The following is a 17,656-nucleotide window of genomic DNA, read 5'->3' as shown; positions in this document are numbered from 1 at the left end:
ACTGAAGAAACATTTGTCGCTAGTGCTTCTCCATGTCATTCTCACATCACATTAACTCCCTAGCATTAGGGTCCTGATCAAACTTGATTAAGCTTTGAGTCCTTTCTTCCAGCATGCATATCTTTGCATATATGTTGCTGCAACAAATTACTCTTCCAAAGGTGCCTTAGAGACAGACGCTAGAATTCTCTGTTCAGAGACTTCAGTGCACAGCCCCAGATGGTACCATCAGAATTCAGATCTCAGATGCATCGGAATTGGATTCTCTGATTTAAGAGGAATTGAAGTCACCGTGACTCTAAAACGCTGTGAGCCTTCAATCTCAGATAACGGATAAGATTTGATGATACATTACTTTATGAACAGTGCTTATTCATGAACTGTAGCTAAGGACCCGATGCATCGACGCCCCTCCATGAATCCAAACAAAGATTTCTTCCTGCACATTCGCGGCCTCTCCCTGTCAGATAACGCAGGCTGATAGGCGCCATGTGACCGGATCCGCCCTGACAACAGCAGCCGTTACCGGTGAGGTCACTGCTGAGCAAGTCAGGCAGCTGGTGAAGGTTCCCAAGAACAACAACTAGATGTTCGGATCCCCTATTCCCCTCAGATCACTCTCCTTTTCCAGCTCGAATCGTGCACAACTCGTACCTCGCTGTGCTCAGCATTTGACCTCTAGGCCTGCTGCAGGTAGCAGGTCATTACCCGTCACCTTGATTGCCTCCATTACAAGGGAAGTTATTATGACATGATGGCGTAGTCTCTTCTTCAGGCAGCAAGAAGGCCGATTTTTGAGTCACCGTCACACTGACAACTGATAAGCATCATGCCCGAAGAAGTTGAGCTGGAGCAGAAGCCTTCTGGGTGCTTTGTTTGCCCTGGCAAGCCTTGGCAGGCAGGCATGCTCTGGACCACCTAATCATGTCCCAAAAGTTTGATTAAATTTTAAGACTGTCATTTTTTCTGAAAAAGTATAAGAGTACTTTTGATCCGTCGCAGTGATCCATACAGTGCGGCCAAAAAGAGATCAAGGAAAGCAATAAAACTGTTTAAAATCCAAGGGAATCGTTTGCTCTCTCTCCCTTCCTCTCTCTCAGCCCCGGACGTGCCCTGCATGCTATTGCTTTTAATATTGTTAGAGCATCTCTCCTAATCTCACTCTTTATAGTCAAATTTAGGTATTTTATCTCAAATCCCAGCTCTAACAGCTTCTTAATCTCCCTCCCTCCCTCTCTTAGCCCCGGACGTGCCTGCATGCCACTGCTTTTAATATTGTTAGAGCATCTTCAAGAGTCTTCTAACCTCATTCTTCATAGCCAAATTTAGGGAATTTCATCTCAAATCCCAGCTCTAACGGTTTCTTAATCTCACTCTCAATATTTACCGATGTCCAAAATCACCCTTCTCGCTAGCTACTTGTGGAGAGCGCCCCTTGCTCCCAAAAACGTCCGATCGCTCTCGGGCCCACCCCTCGTCTGTTGCTCGTCGCTGCTCTGTCACCTTGGCGAGCTTGTCGTTGCTCTGCCAGAGCTATAGGCCGATGGTCTTGTCGGCAGAGCCCGTGCACAGCCTGTCACTGACGGCGCACAGGCACAGCACGACCATGTCGTGCGCCCTGACGTCACACGCAAGGCTCCACCGGGCGGCGCCCCTGCTACTGAGTTGGTCCCACCAAACATGGACGCAGTCGTCCTGGTGCTCGGAGTAGACCCTCTCGCCCGCAGCGGCGAGCACCTTGACGGACCTTTCCCATGCTCGAATAGCGCGAAGTGGTGGAGGCCGGGCTGCTCTCTATCTCTCATCCCAATTTCCTCCTAAAGCTCATCAAGCTCTCGGCATGGCCAAGAACATATGCTGGGTATGCTCCCATCGCTTTGCCAGCCCCCGCACCCTGGCCGGCCACATGCGCTCTCACTCCATCGCCGCCTCGAGGTCGCAGATCTCCTTGGCGTCGTGCGTGTTCACCTCCAACGTGGCCGGTGGCGACGTCGATGAGGCCAATGGGGGCACACGCTGTAATAAACCGTCCAAACAGTATTCTAATTAATCATTAAATCGATCATTTACTTAATCACAACTTCAATGGTTAATCGGAATACCACTCCGGTAGTCCTGACACGTATTTTGTGTTTAAGATTGGAACACATACCTTTCCAACATATCACATCACAACAAAGCTTACCAAAGAGTGATTAAATTAATTATATTACAAGTTCTTAAGCATCCACAATTTCTTACAATTTACAACAAAAGAAAGTTAGGAGGAGACTAAAACTAATATACTCCTAGACAAAAGAGAACTATACAGCGGAAGCTAAAACTATAAACAACAAAAGTAAGATGGAGTCATATGCCCTTAGGCTCCATCACAAAAGCACGACCTCCGAGTAGTTGCCTATTTATGTTCGCCACCACCCTCGATGGGCATGAAGTAGCCAAAGATTAGCTCATTCTGGCTGGTAGAACCTGAAAGAGCAGCGTTAATACGAAGGTACTCGCAAGACTTAATCTATATTTGATACTTATCGATAATCCGACTCCAAGGATTATGAATTGGGATGTTAGCAAGAATACAGTCACATAGTTAAGTAAATTTAGACATGAAAGCAAAATTTGACAAAAACATATATGAGCATCTAGACTTAACCAACATAACTATCTAACCCATAACCATCAACTAAACATATATACGAAAGGAACCATAGTAATAATATCTGTAAAGAACCATCTCAACCCATCAACCACCTCAAACTAAACTCGAAACTCTATGACTGCTACAAATGAACAAAAGCATGCTCATGACGAAGAGCGTGATATTTTGAAATGTTTTTACACACTGCAGTGGGTACAACTTTACCCACAAGATTTGAGAATCATATGGCTTGAGTGACCAAACAGGTCCACCCAAGGGGGTACTCGTGTCAACTTTTCCCAATAAGCCTTAACCATTTGAATCAGGCATTCCTCGGTGTAGGACCCACTTAGGTTAACTCCCAGAGCAACCTCAAGTGTGTCTTATAAGCCCACTCGCTCACACCGCCAAAGTGCAAGCTCAAATGATTACAACTACAAAGATATTCAGCTTATCTTACCATTAGATTGATATGTGGTAAGTACGGTAAGTGCTAGAGTCAACTGCAATAACAATCGGTGCTTAAGCGATGCAAGCTATCTACGGTGTCCAGGTTCCTCTCCCGATCTACCCCGAGGAACTCCACATCGGGGCAAGAGAAACACCCCTAACACCACCCATATTTCGTCTTATCCTCACTACTCAACCAACCAACACCATCAACCCAACATTGTTATCAATGTGATAGTAATTAAAGCCTATAGCTCGTGAACAAGGTTGAACCACTACTCGACTTCTACTGAAGAATCTATGCATAGCTAAGCATTTTGGTTAACTTTTAAATTAGACCATCATCAAGCTAAACCCCGGCTACAAGGAGATGGATCAGCAATAACTCAAGACGGGGTGTAATGTATCAACATAGGTTCTACCCATACAAGATCCGACGTCGACTCAACAACATGCATAACATACATAAAGCATATTTTATCACATTAGACACATATGATCCAAATTAATAGGAGAAATATACTTAGATGCTTGTCTTACTGCTCAGGCGGCTGCCTGATGCTACCCACATAGAATTCACATAACCCATGTGGCTCAGTGTCACATTCAACCACACCTGCGTCACGCTCTAGATCCTCATTCACTGAAGAAGAACGCATGCAATGATGAGCATAAACGAGATGCAACAATATATGCTACAATATGCATAACAAAAAGCTAAAAGTACAAGACATGCAAAATAATAGAGAACTTTGCAATCTAAACGACTACGGAAAGCTAACAGGAGGCCAGAGACTTCGGGTCGAACTTAGAACCTCCGGGTTCTGGAACCTCTGGATTGTACTCCGGATGGGGGTTTTTGGTTAGCCATTTTTGAATTAACTCGGAAGGTCCGGGCTGAGTCCGGAACCTCCGGGTTAGGCCAGAATGTCCGGGTGAGGCTCTAAGCAAGGGTTCTCTGCTAAATCTAAATCGAATTAACCCGGACCCTCTGGGTTTAACCCGAACTATTCGGGTGAGGCTCTGAGCAAGGGTGCTCGGTTAAAAGCACTGTGAATTACCTGAACCCTCCGAGTTTAACCAGGACTATTCGGGTTAGGCATACTTGTACTTCTCGATGATCTTCCTTGGTTGATTCGACTCGCATGTTAAATCTATCCTACATAAACATACATATACGCTATATAAAGGGTTCTAGACTCAACTTGCACCCTAAACTCTAACGATTTTTAGCACAAATCATCAGAGTTTTCACTGGGCTACCCGGACTATCCGAGTTCTACCTGGACTATCCGGGTTGTCTAGAGAGGTTGCTTCGAGGGGCAAAACTCGGCCAATTTGATTTGTGAGCCTCTCTAAATCAAAGGGAAACATGTTTGAGAAAGTTCATAGAGTCTAGAACTCACTCACCAACCTAACACGATTTCTAGCACAAATCTCATCTGAATCCTATCTTTTTCTCCAAAGCTCAAGAACTTGAGAACTCCACAAACTTAGCTCCAAACTTGAAATCGACCTACCAATTCATACATTCTTGCCAAGGGAAGCTTAAGGGACTTACCCATGGTGCTTGTGGAGGTTGGTGACCATCGGGTGATGAAGGAAATGAAGAAATCACCCGGGAAGAGGAGTCCAACTGTGGTTCCTCATGATTCAAGAAAAAACACCAAGAACGTCAAGAACAGCTCGAATCTTCCGAGAAAACGCAAATGAATTGGATAGATGGGAAGCTTATGAGCTAGTGATCGCGTGAATACCACATGCGTACCTTGATTCAGCTTCTAGAGGGAGGAATTGAGGGAGAAAGAGAGAGGGCTTGAGAGGGAGGGGGCTTCTCTTCTCCTTGGCCGATTGGAAATGGGAGGGAGGGAGAGGGAGAGAGAGAGAGAGAGAGAGAGAGAGAGAGAGAGAGAGAGAGAGAAAGAGAGAGAGAGAGAGAGAGAGCACAGAGGGAGTGAGGGAGTAGGTGGCTGCACGTGGGGGAGAGGGAAATAGAGTGGTTGGCCACTCAAATGGGTCCCACATACAAGAGAAGGAAGATATTTCCAACACGAATTCTATTCCTTTTGTCCCGAATTTCCTTCTCTCATCCGATTGACTCAAAACGAAGTGCTCTAGTGTGCCAAAATAAATTATCCAAATTTAGGCACGATGCTAATGACACATGATTAGGCTTAATCATGTGATTACAGATTTGGCACATGACACATGCTCAGGGAGAAACCCAAGCGGCGCGTCCGACTCACCGAGTCCGATTTCTCGGATCGCGAGAGTGAGACAACGGACCGCCCCTCGATCGGCACCAAGCGCGCACATGCTGAACCAGGGGACGCTGAGCTAGTGAGCTTAGTGTCCGATGAGGCCACATCAGAGGAGGACGTCGCGTTGTCCCTGATGATGCTCTCCCGTGAAAGACAAGGAGGAGAGCATGCTCTTGGAGATGCTCTTAGCATAATCTACAACGGCTCCTAGTACTCCATATATGGTGATATTGGGAGTGGGTTTTGGGGTACCTCTTGGAGATGCTCTTAGCATAATCTACAACGGCTCCATGCGCATGCTCTCTGAGCTATTCTCACGCGACTCCCTGGTCTACGCTTCATGTGCATTTAGTCAGGAGACCAGTCAAGTTAGTTGAATGTTAGTGAGCTGTTAGGGTTAGCTAATCCCTTCTCTCTGTTGCACATCTATAAATTCCCGTGTACAGTTGAGGCATGAACATAGTTGATTCCATTCTCCTACAAATATAAGGATCGGTGATGCGGGGAGTTGAATTAAGATCACTTAAAACTATAATATAAACCTATTTTAATTTCTATCTAAATGTGCTTTAGATTTATCTAATGTTTCTACTTTACCAAAATAAAATTTTGCATCATAGGAACCAGCCATACCAATTGCACATGACAATTCTAAGAAAGGTAAATGTGGAATAGTAAGTACAAAAAATAAGTGTAATGTAAAGGTTAGAGATAATGCAAATATTCGGTACGATGACTTTTTTCCGTGGTATCGGTGGATTGCCATCCACCCCTAATCCACATTGGAGCCCCCCTTGTGAAGCTCCCCGGTCAAATAACTCCATAAATAGCCGTTAGAGCTCTCCAATCGCAAAGGGGTCTCCTACTAAACCTCTCCCGAATGCTCACCGTCACCTTCACTATGGTAGTGCTTTGCCACTATAGCACATGTCACTCATCTCATTCACAAAAGCTTGCGCCCGCTCCACAACCTTCTTGGAGGGTCTCACAAGACAAGTACACCGCCAAGCCGTCTAGGTCCCGGCAAGCACTAAGAGTAACAAGTTTGGTGTTGGGAGCAAGTAGGCTATGCTAGCGCAAAGCAAATTTTTTTACCGCATTCAACCAGGAAACCATGCGAGTAAAGAATCATAGATCGTTATCACTAGACACGCAGTGTAGTAGAAGAAAAGTTAGAGTAGGCTGATCCAATGTAGTGCGTGTCAATGTAGAGGAAGTAGCTTTGATAAGCTCCCCGACAAGCTCCGAGCTTCGCTGTTGCACCTTGTCGTCGCTGATCCGATTAGCATCGCATAGCAGCAGCACCTCTACGATATCCACATGTTCTGGGTGGAACGTTGAATGTTGATGTGCTAGCACCGCATGTATAACTAGGGTTTCGAGAGATCTGGTGGAGAGGGCGTGGCTAGGGTTTTGAAGTGGCTCAACCATACACGTCCCTCCCCACGCTTCCCCTTATATAGATCTTACTATAGGCTCCCACGTTGAAATCTCATTAGGACTCTAGTCCCTCCCGAATCATAATTTGTTTAAACTCTCTTATGGAACCAATTCTTGTGTCGTATTTCAACCCATTAAATGTCCGATCCATTAGGTTCATATATAAACGGCTACGACTCGGAAACCCTTTTCCAAACCAAAATCAACAGTGGTCCCTAGCAGGACTTATTGACTCTTGAATATACATAAAGGTCCTATTGGATGAACCTTAATATATGCCTGCACCAATATTTTTGCCTCGCGATACCAGTCAAACCCAAAGCGAGACATGTGTCATCATTATGATAGCTTGACCATTCACTCAATCTTGTAGTTGATTACTCAACTCGTGATTAACTCTTTATCACATTGACATGGCCATGCATTTTCTAATCCAACCATATTGAGTGGCCTAGAGATATCTCTCCCGTTATATAGGAGGTGCAAATTTCATATTGATCGCTCACACCTCAAGACATATTTCATAGCAAACCCGAAAGCTACCGTTATGACTACCTAGTCACGGAGTAGCGTTTGATAGTCTCTAAGTATGTCATTACACATTCTAGGAATCAATGACGATATCAGGTTTACGAATCCTACAAGTACACCATTTAAGATTACATTTGATGGCACATCATATAACAATCACATCAATATCTCAAGGTGAGTCTATCTAACACCATATTCTCTAACATGTATCCACATTATTGATTTGATATCTCTATATCTATGATATGTAAAACAAGGTCATCAATCAATACATATGTTAGCTTATGAATCATTATTATTCCACATAATTATATAAGACTAAGGATCATTTAGAATAACATCACAATAAAACAAAGAGATTCACAATTAAGTCACATACTTAATTAATGTAAATGATACTTATTCAAGGAACCGAATAATATATTATCAAAAGTACATAAATATAGATATGATACAATCATCTCTATAATTGCCTCTAAGATATATCACCAATATTTGGATCACTCGATCCAACCCTCTAATTACCTAGCTAGATGCACACTGGACCTAGAGTAGCACTAATCAAGTCCTTAATCTTGTGCTCAACTTTGGTGGTAATAACTCGTCTCAAGTATATGTTTATGCTTCTGAGCTCTAGGAACCTTAAATGACCGAGTGGGGGCCTATTTATAGCCCTAACTTTCAAAACTAGCCATTACATTTTGAACCCAGAAAACTGTGAACATCAGATGATGTGGTGAGTATATTTTCTTAGCACCGGAACATTTGATGAGTGCAACAAAATCTAGCTGTTGGAGTCCAATGTCACGTTATTGGATCATCCAATGATCTTCAATCATCATCATGAGAACATCTGGTGAGTGTATCTCGTCAACTCCAAGCCGAGCAACCTCTTTGCATAAATCTTTTGGTGAATCCTCTGGTGTTCTCATCGGAACAACCTATGAGTGTATGTCACACCCCAAAATTTCTATTTTGGGTTGTGAGCATTTTAAAATAATAAAATAACATTTTTCCTGAAATTTGAAAGCTTTTAAAAAAATTTAGTGTTTAAAAAGAATTTGTTTTGTGAATAGGTTAAGGAATTTTAAGGTTGGACAAATCCTTGTTCCATTTTTCCCACATTATCCAAAAAACCTCCATGGACAATCTCATCTCGCATCCTTTTAATCCAACCCAGCGTGCAGTGCTTTTGCTCAATGTTTTTCTCTCTAGCTTGTGGCTCCAAACCAGCATCAAGTCATCAACCTTGCATCACGTTGGATTGCTAGGAAGATGGCCCACATGTGTGCTAAAGCCAGCCCATACCAGCTCTCTTGCATGTGCATGTATATGATCATTTCCATCCACCTCCAAACGACGTCGTCCCTTCGCATAGCAGCCATGGCCGGTCAACTAAGCTCGAGCAAGTGCCCAATCAAAACTCATTGACATCCATAAAGTAAGAAAAAATCAGTGGCCACTCCATCCTCTTTCAATTCCTAGCAATTCAAAGTGGAAACCGCCGCTTTAATGGCCATAATGGCAATTGAAGCCAGCCGCCGTTACTCCTCGTCGCCAGCCTTGTCTTCTCACGTAATTTCGGAGTTCAATACAGTCTCAAATGCAAATCTTGTCAATACCAAAGTGGTAGGTATCTTCGAGAGCTTTGATTTGCACCTATAGAAGTCCCCATTTGGATAATGGATCTAAGAGTTATTACCCCTGAGATCAGTGTTGCGCAGTTAAGGCTTAATTCAAACAGTTTCCATTTTGATGCAGTTTTGGAAATCAAGATGGTGTTTCCAGAAATTCTAATGAATACCGAAGTTGTAGATATTTTTAAGTACTACAAGATAGAGTCTAGAAACGTCCAATTTGGTATTCGGAAGGTGGAGTTATTATCCTCGGAACACAGACCTGCGAATTAGCGTCGCGCAATCGGATCACAACTTGGGACTGGGCCATGGCCAGCTTGGATCCCACCTTGACTCACCAGCCCGATGTTCCTAGACCCATAAAAAGGGACCATCACACCATCCCCTAACCTTTTCCACGCTCCTCCAAACCCTAGCCGCCGCCCCCAACCTGCCAAGCACTGTTCATCATCACGGACAGCCATGTCATCACCGGTTGGCATATGCGTTCCCGGAGATCCGTCCAGCCAAATGCCTTCATCTTTTGTAGAGATGTGCCCCTGGTCGGTGCACACAACTCCACGAAGCAGCATGGCAAGAGGAGCACAGAAGCCATCGAGATCTACGTCGTCATGTGCGTTGCTCCGTTTCTGGCTGCGTCCAGGGCGGGAACCAAAGACTCCATCGGCGTTCTCGACCATTCATTAAAGATCTAGCCACGCCACCCACGGCACCATGTAGAACATCGAGGGCACCTCTGGATCCCAGAAGGGCTCGTCTAGATCTTCTTCGACGTAGCAGGAACGCGAGCCTCAATTCCAATGCCACCGCCGTCGGTGCCGTCATCGTCTCCGCAAATCCTTCTTCCCCGATCATCGCAGGAAGATGAGGACCCCAGACTAGCCCTTTCCCCTCCTCCTTTACCCTGTGTTGTCATCCCATGTGATCCCTAGCCAAACCACCATCCCCTTGAATCCATCGTCGCGCTGCCACGGTCTTCGCCGTCGCGGACAAGCGCGTTGTTTCCCGACCAATCAGAGGTCAGATCGCCATGCCCTTTGACCAGAATGTGCCCCTAGATGTTCCCCACACCCTCACCAATCTGATCGGCTATTAGAGCACCGACGCCACAGAAATCCGCGTCGGCGTTGATGCTGCCCCGGTCGGGATGAATTCTGCGCGTGCACTGCGGGTTTAGTCTGCATTCCCCGTTGATCTATTGACCGTATGGGTACACCGACCGCGTCATGATGTGTCCCATAGAGTCTTATACGTGACCCCAAGAGCTCTTCAATGGTTGTGCAGCGACACAACCGGAACGCGGTTGCCAACCGGAACATGCTGCTGCCGTTACACTTCTCATCTCCGCTATTTGATCTCCTTTTTAGGTGAATTGCTATCCAAACCTCCACCCTAGAATTGCGTTCCTCATCAATATGAAGCTCTGTGTTCAAGTACTTTTGTTGAATTCATAACCTATCCCCGGGAACGCGAACGTCTTTGTTACTGCATTTGTTCGCAGTCACCACCAAACCTAGCAGCGTTCGTCGCTGTTTTGCCGCTATCTTAGAACCTCTCTACCAAAACCAACCATAAAACCGAGCTTGTTTTCTCGCATTCTACACCGTGCACTCCTTGATTTGTGAAACATCATTGCTTCCCAACATCGATGTCAGTGATCGCCGCCATTGTCTCTATCCAATCGTGCACCTCCCCGCCTTCAGCTCGCCGATGTGCGTGTCCTTTTGTACCCCATGTCAAGCTGAGCCCTCCATGAGTTCATGGCTACGATGCGATCCCGTCTGCACCATCTCTGTCAACCCCGGGTCTTTTCCCCACCGATGACGCTGAGAGCCCATCGGCCAACTCCTTCATGTCAAACTCCCCTGCTATGCTCTCTGATCTCTCTCTCTCTCTCTCTCTCTCTCTCTCTCTCTCTCTCTCTCTCTCTCTTGGTGAGAATCCCAAATAACCCCTCTAGAGATCTTTTATTTCTATCCTTATCTCCTGTTTAGGATGTTTACATGTTAGTCCCTGCCTTCTATAGTCAATCATGTTTCAGCTCTTATAATTCAACTAGAGTTCATCATCTTAAATCTTGTTCAATGAGTTTCTTCTAAATTTGAATACCACTTTATACTGTCATCCAATTCAACAAGTTCCAACGGTTCATACTTGTTCATGCCAGTCTATCAAAATTGGTCGTGTCAGACTATATAATCTCTGAGTACTGTTTTAATAATGGAATCCATATTAGAATGCTTCGACATGTAGGGTCCACATGTCGTTACACATACGCTATGGATTCAATGTATTAAAACAATATGCTAGAATTATATTTGATATCACGCGCTAATATTCTCGGATGTCCTTTCACACCTTTTCCCTATCACGTCATCGCATGTATCCAGTCTATTATTCCTTTCCCTGCCGATATCATGCCATCGCCATAGTTAGGATTTTCCTTCGACAAATAATGTCATAAATCCGTCGAGAATATTTTTAGGGAATATTATATCTCCTTTTTTCTTTTAACCCTAATTTAATCTTCTGAAAGCCTGCTCTCCTCCTTCTGAACTCTGATTTGAGCTGTTATTGCGCCTAAATTCTTCTAAAATCATATCCTATCCAACGATAGTGTTTTTATAATGTGTTGTCTCTGTTTGGTGTATTGTTTCTTAGTTTTTTTATGCTTTCTCTTTTGTCGGTAGATCTTGTGAGCAGAATACGACGTGTCAAGAAGAATCAATGAGCTACAAGGTTGACACTTCGAGATATGCCAGAACCGACTTTACAAAGATAACTGAGCAGCAGCCAGGCAAGTGTCCTTGCTCATTTTGCACCTAACTTAGGGTTTTATGATAGTTGTTTATCCTTCATTGCATGCTTGTCTAATATGGAACCTCATGATAGGGTTTATTAGCAATTGTCTGATTATCCTTGTCGCCGTTGATCAAGTCATGGGAAATAAAGGGTAGATATGCTAGTCGCTGTTATAGTTGGGTTATGAGTTAAACTTGACTAATTTTTATGCAACATGAATCGGGTGTGGTATCTTTTATAGCAACATGGTATAGGGATCCTAACAAGATAGTTTGTTTGAGGGTGGTGCAAGAAGGCGCATGTGTTGTGCTACCGGTGGGAATGTGTATGTTCCTGTGTGGGGTCCTAAGGACCGGATCTTGAAGCATGTAACCCAGCTAAACAGCGCAACCACGAGATCTATATGGGTACGGCCTGGCCAATTAATTAGCCACCCCTCCGATTATGTGGGCACCGGTGGACAGTTGAGTGGCACAAGAGGGGGCTTCTGCAGCGATGGAATCGTCTGTTAGCAGTGAAATCTCAGTGGGTGCCTACGGATCGGCGGGAGCTTTGTAAAGACCTTGTAGTGATCTCCTGGTAGCACACCATAGGAAGTGTGCAAATGCTTGATCAGCACGGCAATATGGAGACTGTCACTTGGTAATGCGGGTGATGAAATCACGATTCGTGGGTAAAGTGTGCAAATTCTGCAGAGTATCAAACTGATCGATTAGCCGTGCTCACTGTCAAGAGCGGGCTTGGACTTCTTCTTGATTAGTTGGGATCAGGGTGGTTGGTATGGATGGTTGGGTAGCCTACTAATGAGATTACCTGGTGAGTTTGGTAGCTGGATATGGAATATCTGGTGAGTTTGGTAGTCGGATAGAATCCGATGAGCTGTTCCTCTTATTTAAATTGTGTTTTCACACTTAGTAAATATGATGCCTATTTTTTTGGAGTTATAAGTTAAGATTGCTTAGTGCAGTAAACCAGTGTCTAACATTTTCTTGACTTAAGCCCTCATGTCATACTTTTCTATACTTGCGGAGTACGATATGTACTCACACTTGCTGTTTCTAATAATAAATGTTGCTCAGTTAGAGAAGACTATGTGGAGGTCAAGAAACCTGAAGACTACAATGAACACGGAGCATCTAAGGTCACGTTGCCCCCAGTCGATTGCCTGTGATGTGCCCTGAAGCTTTCGTTGGAGTTTCCTCTTGTTCTTCTGCTGCTGTTTAAAAACTCTGATATCTATTTCAATAAAGTTATTTTTGTTCAATATAGAACTATATATCACTGATTATGTCACCGCATATATGATAAAACTGATCCTGACATACATGTGAAATGCACTTGGTTATTCTTTTGAAAAACCGGGTGTGACAATGTACTATTCATCTTCCGGTGAGGCACATCGGATCATCCAATGAGTGTTGGCACCTAGACTTCTCCACTTCATCCCTCTCTAGGAATTTGTTCCGGTGTAACTTTTCGATGCACATCGAAACTTTCAATGAAGCTTTTGGTGTTCACATTAGATTATCCGTGAGTATATTTTGATAGGAACTTGTCCAATTCAACCCAAATTTTATCTCGATTTCTATGGCTTTTCTTTTTCCTTGATATCTTGGGTCTTACTCTAATTTATTATGGCTAGCTAAGCCTAAGTATATATCACTACTAGATAACTAACCTAAAGACACTTGATCAAACTATTAAAATCAAATCCCTCTTTGTAGTATGACCAAAGAAAATAAATTTATCTACATAAGTTATACCCTCAATATCACGATCAATTGTTTAAATAATAGCTCCTTATATATTTTCATAAAGCTCTTCTTCGACTTTCATATTTAATCATTTGAGGTGTTTGATATCTTAAGTACATCACATAGTATTTATGAGACTAAATCTTTACATACTAACAAACTATTTTAATTTTATTGATTATATTAATATTAATCACCAAAACATATTAATATGCTAGCACTGATCTTTCACTGCAACCGTTAGCGAATTCCGTACGTGGCCATGACAAGGACTCGTTCATGCTTGAGAATTAATTAAGGACTAGTTGAAGAAACTGTTATTGTTTAGGGGTCGAGAGGCCGGTGGTTTATGGAATAATTGAGCTTTGCCAGATATAGCAGAAAGCAATGCCTTTGTGAAATCAAAGTCAAATCAGAAACTTTGCATCCTATGTCAGCTCTCAGGGAGCGATCTAGGTTTGAGCCCTGGCACTCCTGAGATGCGTATAACTCCTATACAACTATATGAGTGTAGGTTTTCTGTTTGAAAAAAAATTATATACTCCTACTTGTTCGAGGACAACTGTTGGGTTCTGCTGATGGATGGCATTCCAGCGAATGATTGGTTTCCCCCGTGGAACCGTAAGAATGACACTTGTTCAATATCTGCAGCAAGATGTTCAGGCTCGAATTGGCCGAAACTAAAGCAAACCGGAAGGGCCGAAAGACTGGAACTAGTCATAAATTCTGAGAATAAATCCATTTTTCATATGCTTTCGGCGAAAGAATAACGTGGCGTGGTTATCATGCCTGACAGTGATACTCGCCGTGGTTCTGTCGATCGTTCTATAGGGATTAGGGCAAATTACTCCGTCCTGCTCCATTAGATAATCACGTCCAACTATGACAAGGGTCTGCTTAGTTGAACAGTAGTTGGCTCAACGGTTGGCTTGCTAGGTCCGAGCGAGCGCGTCGGGCGTTCGACGCCTGGCTGCCGCACTCGCCCGATGTTCGACCGTTCGTGTTCTAACTCGTGGTGAGGCTCCGGGTGTGAGCCGAATCGGTTAGGATTTATCTCTGGTTTCACATCGAGAAAAAAATAAGATCAGATTCTAGCGTTTAAATAGACCTTAGCTCGTTTCTGGTCTCATAGCCACCTATGACCAAGGAATTATCTCTTCCTACCTTTTAAAATAAGGGTCTGCTTAACGCCCCAAACTACGAAAGTGGTCATTTAACTCGTCATCTACTAAAGCTGTGTTAAATCACACCTGGCAGTGGCTTGGCTGGTTTACTTCAGAAACTTGGCGTTGTGTTGTACGGTGAAATCAATTTAGGTAGAAGAACATTTCCTAATCCCAGTTGAATTTTTACTATTATAGGTTAAAAAATACTTCCAGTCAATAGCAGCATCCAAAATCATAAAATAATTTGAAAAGCCATCGCAGTGCCAAACGAAACCTTAATTGTTCATGAAAAAAAACTTGGTCTATTTATCAAAGTTTTAGCTTAAAATTCTTAGAACCCATTCTGAAGATAAGCTAGGAATGTTTGATTAAATAGTCCTGTTCATATTTCATATTAAAAATAAATATATAAATTATTTTATTTTAACTTACCAACTCTAATTCCGGCATGAATTCCGAGCTGGAAGCTATGCCACGCACACGCTTAATTGTTGGCATAGACTCCACCTCGGCACGTCTCGGGAACGCCAAGCTGTGGTTGACATGGACTCTGAATTGGCACACCTCATGCCGGGTCCATTCGACCATGGCTCGGCACAGCTGGAGAACAAAGTCGCCGGTTGCCAGTAGCGGCTAGCTTGTCGGGAAAAAGCGGCGGCGGCGAGTGACTGACTACACGCGATTGGCTGGGGATCGGTCGGGCTTGCTATCCCCTTCCGAGCAGCAGCTGTTACTAAAACCCACGACTCGAAGCAACAGCCTACGCACGCAGCAGCAGCGACCGCCGAGGCGCTCTTGACCCGAGCGGAGCCCATGGCCATGGGCACCGGCCGGCCGCGGTGGGGTCAGCCCGCCGCGACAACCTACTCCCCGCCGCCGTCGTTCACGGCGGACCCGCCGGAGGAGTTCCTCTGCCCCATCTCCGGCACGCTCATGGCGGACCCCGTCGTCGTCCCGCCGGGCCAGACCTTCGAGCGCGCATGCATCCAGGCCTGCGCCGCGCTCGCCTTCTCCCCGCCCGCCGTCGCCGCCGACCTCTCCGCGTCGGCCTCCTCCCCGCTCGTGCTCATCCCCAACGTCGCGCTCCGCACCGCCATCCTCAACTGGTGCGACCGCCTCGCGCTGCCGCACCCGGCCCCGCTCTCACCGGACACTGCCCGCGACATCGTCCACCGCCTCATGCCGCGGCAGGAGGAGCAATGGAGCTCGCAGTCGTACCGCCCGCCGCCGCAGGTCGCGACCTCCGTTCGCGTCAGGAGACCCAGCGCCCCCGACGAAGAGTTTGTGCAGGAGCCTGTGCGGGCGGGTGGTTCACCGGAGGAGGAGATCATGGCCGTGCTCGGGGCGGAGGGCGCCAGCACTGCGGAGCTGGAGGTGGCGATGGCGTCGCTGCGGCAGGCGACGCGGGAGAACAGCGAGGTAAGGAGGCAGCTCTGCACGCCGCGCCTCCTCGCCGCCCTCCGCCCGATGCTGCTGTCGGCCGACGCCGGCATCCAGGTCAACGCGGCGGCGGCGATGGTCAACCTGTCGCTGGAGCCGGAGAACAAGGTGCAGATCGTGCGGTCCGGGGCGGTGTCGCCGCTGGTGGACGTGCTCCGCGGCGGCCACCCGGAGGCGCGCGACCACGCCGCCGGCGCGATGTACAGCCTCGCCGTGGAGGACGAGAACCGCGCCGCCATCGGCGTGCTCGGCGCGATCCCGCCGCTTCTGGAGCTGTTCGCGAGCGCCGGAGGCGCGGTGGGCTACCGCGCGCGGCGCGAGGCCGGGATGGCGCTGTACCACGTCTCCCTCTACGGGATGAACCGCTCCAAGATCGCGCGCGCGCCGGGCGCCGTACGGACGCTGCTCGCCGTGGCGGAAGCGCGGGACCGCGCGAACGAGGCCGACGCCACCGCCCTGCGGAGGCTGGCCATGATGATCCTGGCGAACCTGGCGGGATGCCCCGACGGGCGCGAGGCCCTGATGGACGGCGGCGCGGTGGCCGCGGTCTTCAGGCTGATGCGCAACGGGTCCGCCGCTCCGGGGAGCGCGGAGGAGGAGTACTGCATATCGGCGCTGTACGGCATGAGCCGGGGCAGCATGAGGTTCCGCGGGCTCGCGCGCGCGGCCGGCGTCGAGGCCGCACTGCAGCCGGTGTCCGAACGCGATGGCGGGGTGGGGCGGGACATGGCGCGGCGCACTCTCCGGGCGATGCGCGGGGAGGACGACGAGGCGCCGTTCTCGGCCCCCGGCCTGCACGGGAGTCAGTGGAACGGCGTGAGCATCGTGTCGGAGGGGCTCGTGTCCATCCGGCGGCCGCCGCCGCACCGGAGCAACTACACCGGGCCGTCCGGGTCAAACACGACGCAGTTCTGATAAAGTCGAAGTCTTCGTTTCTCTTCACGCTGTTTTGTCCTTTCAGGTGTTGCATAACTGTAAGTTTGATTCTTTTGTTTGAATTGAACTGTAACTTTATTGAGTTTGTGCAGATGTTAATGCTTTATGACTGAATTGTTAGGACTGTAACAAAGATTGGAGAGAGAAAAAATATACTCAAGTGTTGTGGGTTTGTGACACCAAAAATATCAAATTGACATTGTGCAGACGTTAATGTTCTTGAGCTTCTGTATGTCACGGATGCAACGAAAAGAGCTTACGGTCATGCAGATTTCAGTTGCTTTTTTTAAAAGGAAATTTCAGTTGCCTTTCAGGAACAAATATTGACAAGGTAGCACATTTGGCATGAACTGTCTTCTTAAGACTCAGAAAGGCGCAATGGTGAATTGAAATTTATTTCAAGACTTAAAAATGCTAGTCTATTGGCTCATTTTCTCCACCAGACAATCGCAATCACTGACGGGGCTGCTGGGCCAACAAGGCAGAAGTCAACTCTGGCACAGATCAACAAATCACAAGATTTTCTATATTTACATAGAAATTTAAAGGAAGCTGCCAGCTGACAGGATAACATTTTAATCTTAGGTAGTTTAAGGATGTTACA

The 17,656-nt window shown here is 46.3% G+C and overlaps 1 protein-coding gene across 1 annotated transcript; it reads left to right on the top strand.

The window, feature by feature from the left end:
* The first annotated feature begins 15,210 nt into the window (after window positions 1-15,210).
* LOC133930551 (U-box domain-containing protein 39-like) lies at window positions 15,211-17,245 on the top strand. The gene has a single exon (XM_062377214.1). It carries the CDS (start codon window positions 15,490-15,492, stop codon window positions 17,029-17,031), a length of 1,542 nt encoding a protein of 513 aa, XP_062233198.1. The 5' UTR covers window positions 15,211-15,489; the 3' UTR covers window positions 17,032-17,245.
* Window positions 17,246-17,656: the final 411 nt, after the last annotated feature.

Source organism: Phragmites australis, chromosome 10 (genome assembly GCF_958298935.1).
Source record: "Phragmites australis chromosome 10, lpPhrAust1.1, whole genome shotgun sequence".
Classification (NCBI taxonomy): Eukaryota; Viridiplantae; Streptophyta; class Magnoliopsida; order Poales; family Poaceae; genus Phragmites; species Phragmites australis.
This window is presented reverse-complemented; position numbering and strand designations above follow the sequence as displayed.

What these genes read in the sequence shown, in the direction of transcription:
- LOC133930551 (XM_062377214.1), top strand. Translation starts at nt 15,490, where the DNA reads ATGGCCATGGGCACCGGCCGGCCGCGGTGGGGTCAGCCCGCCGCGACA.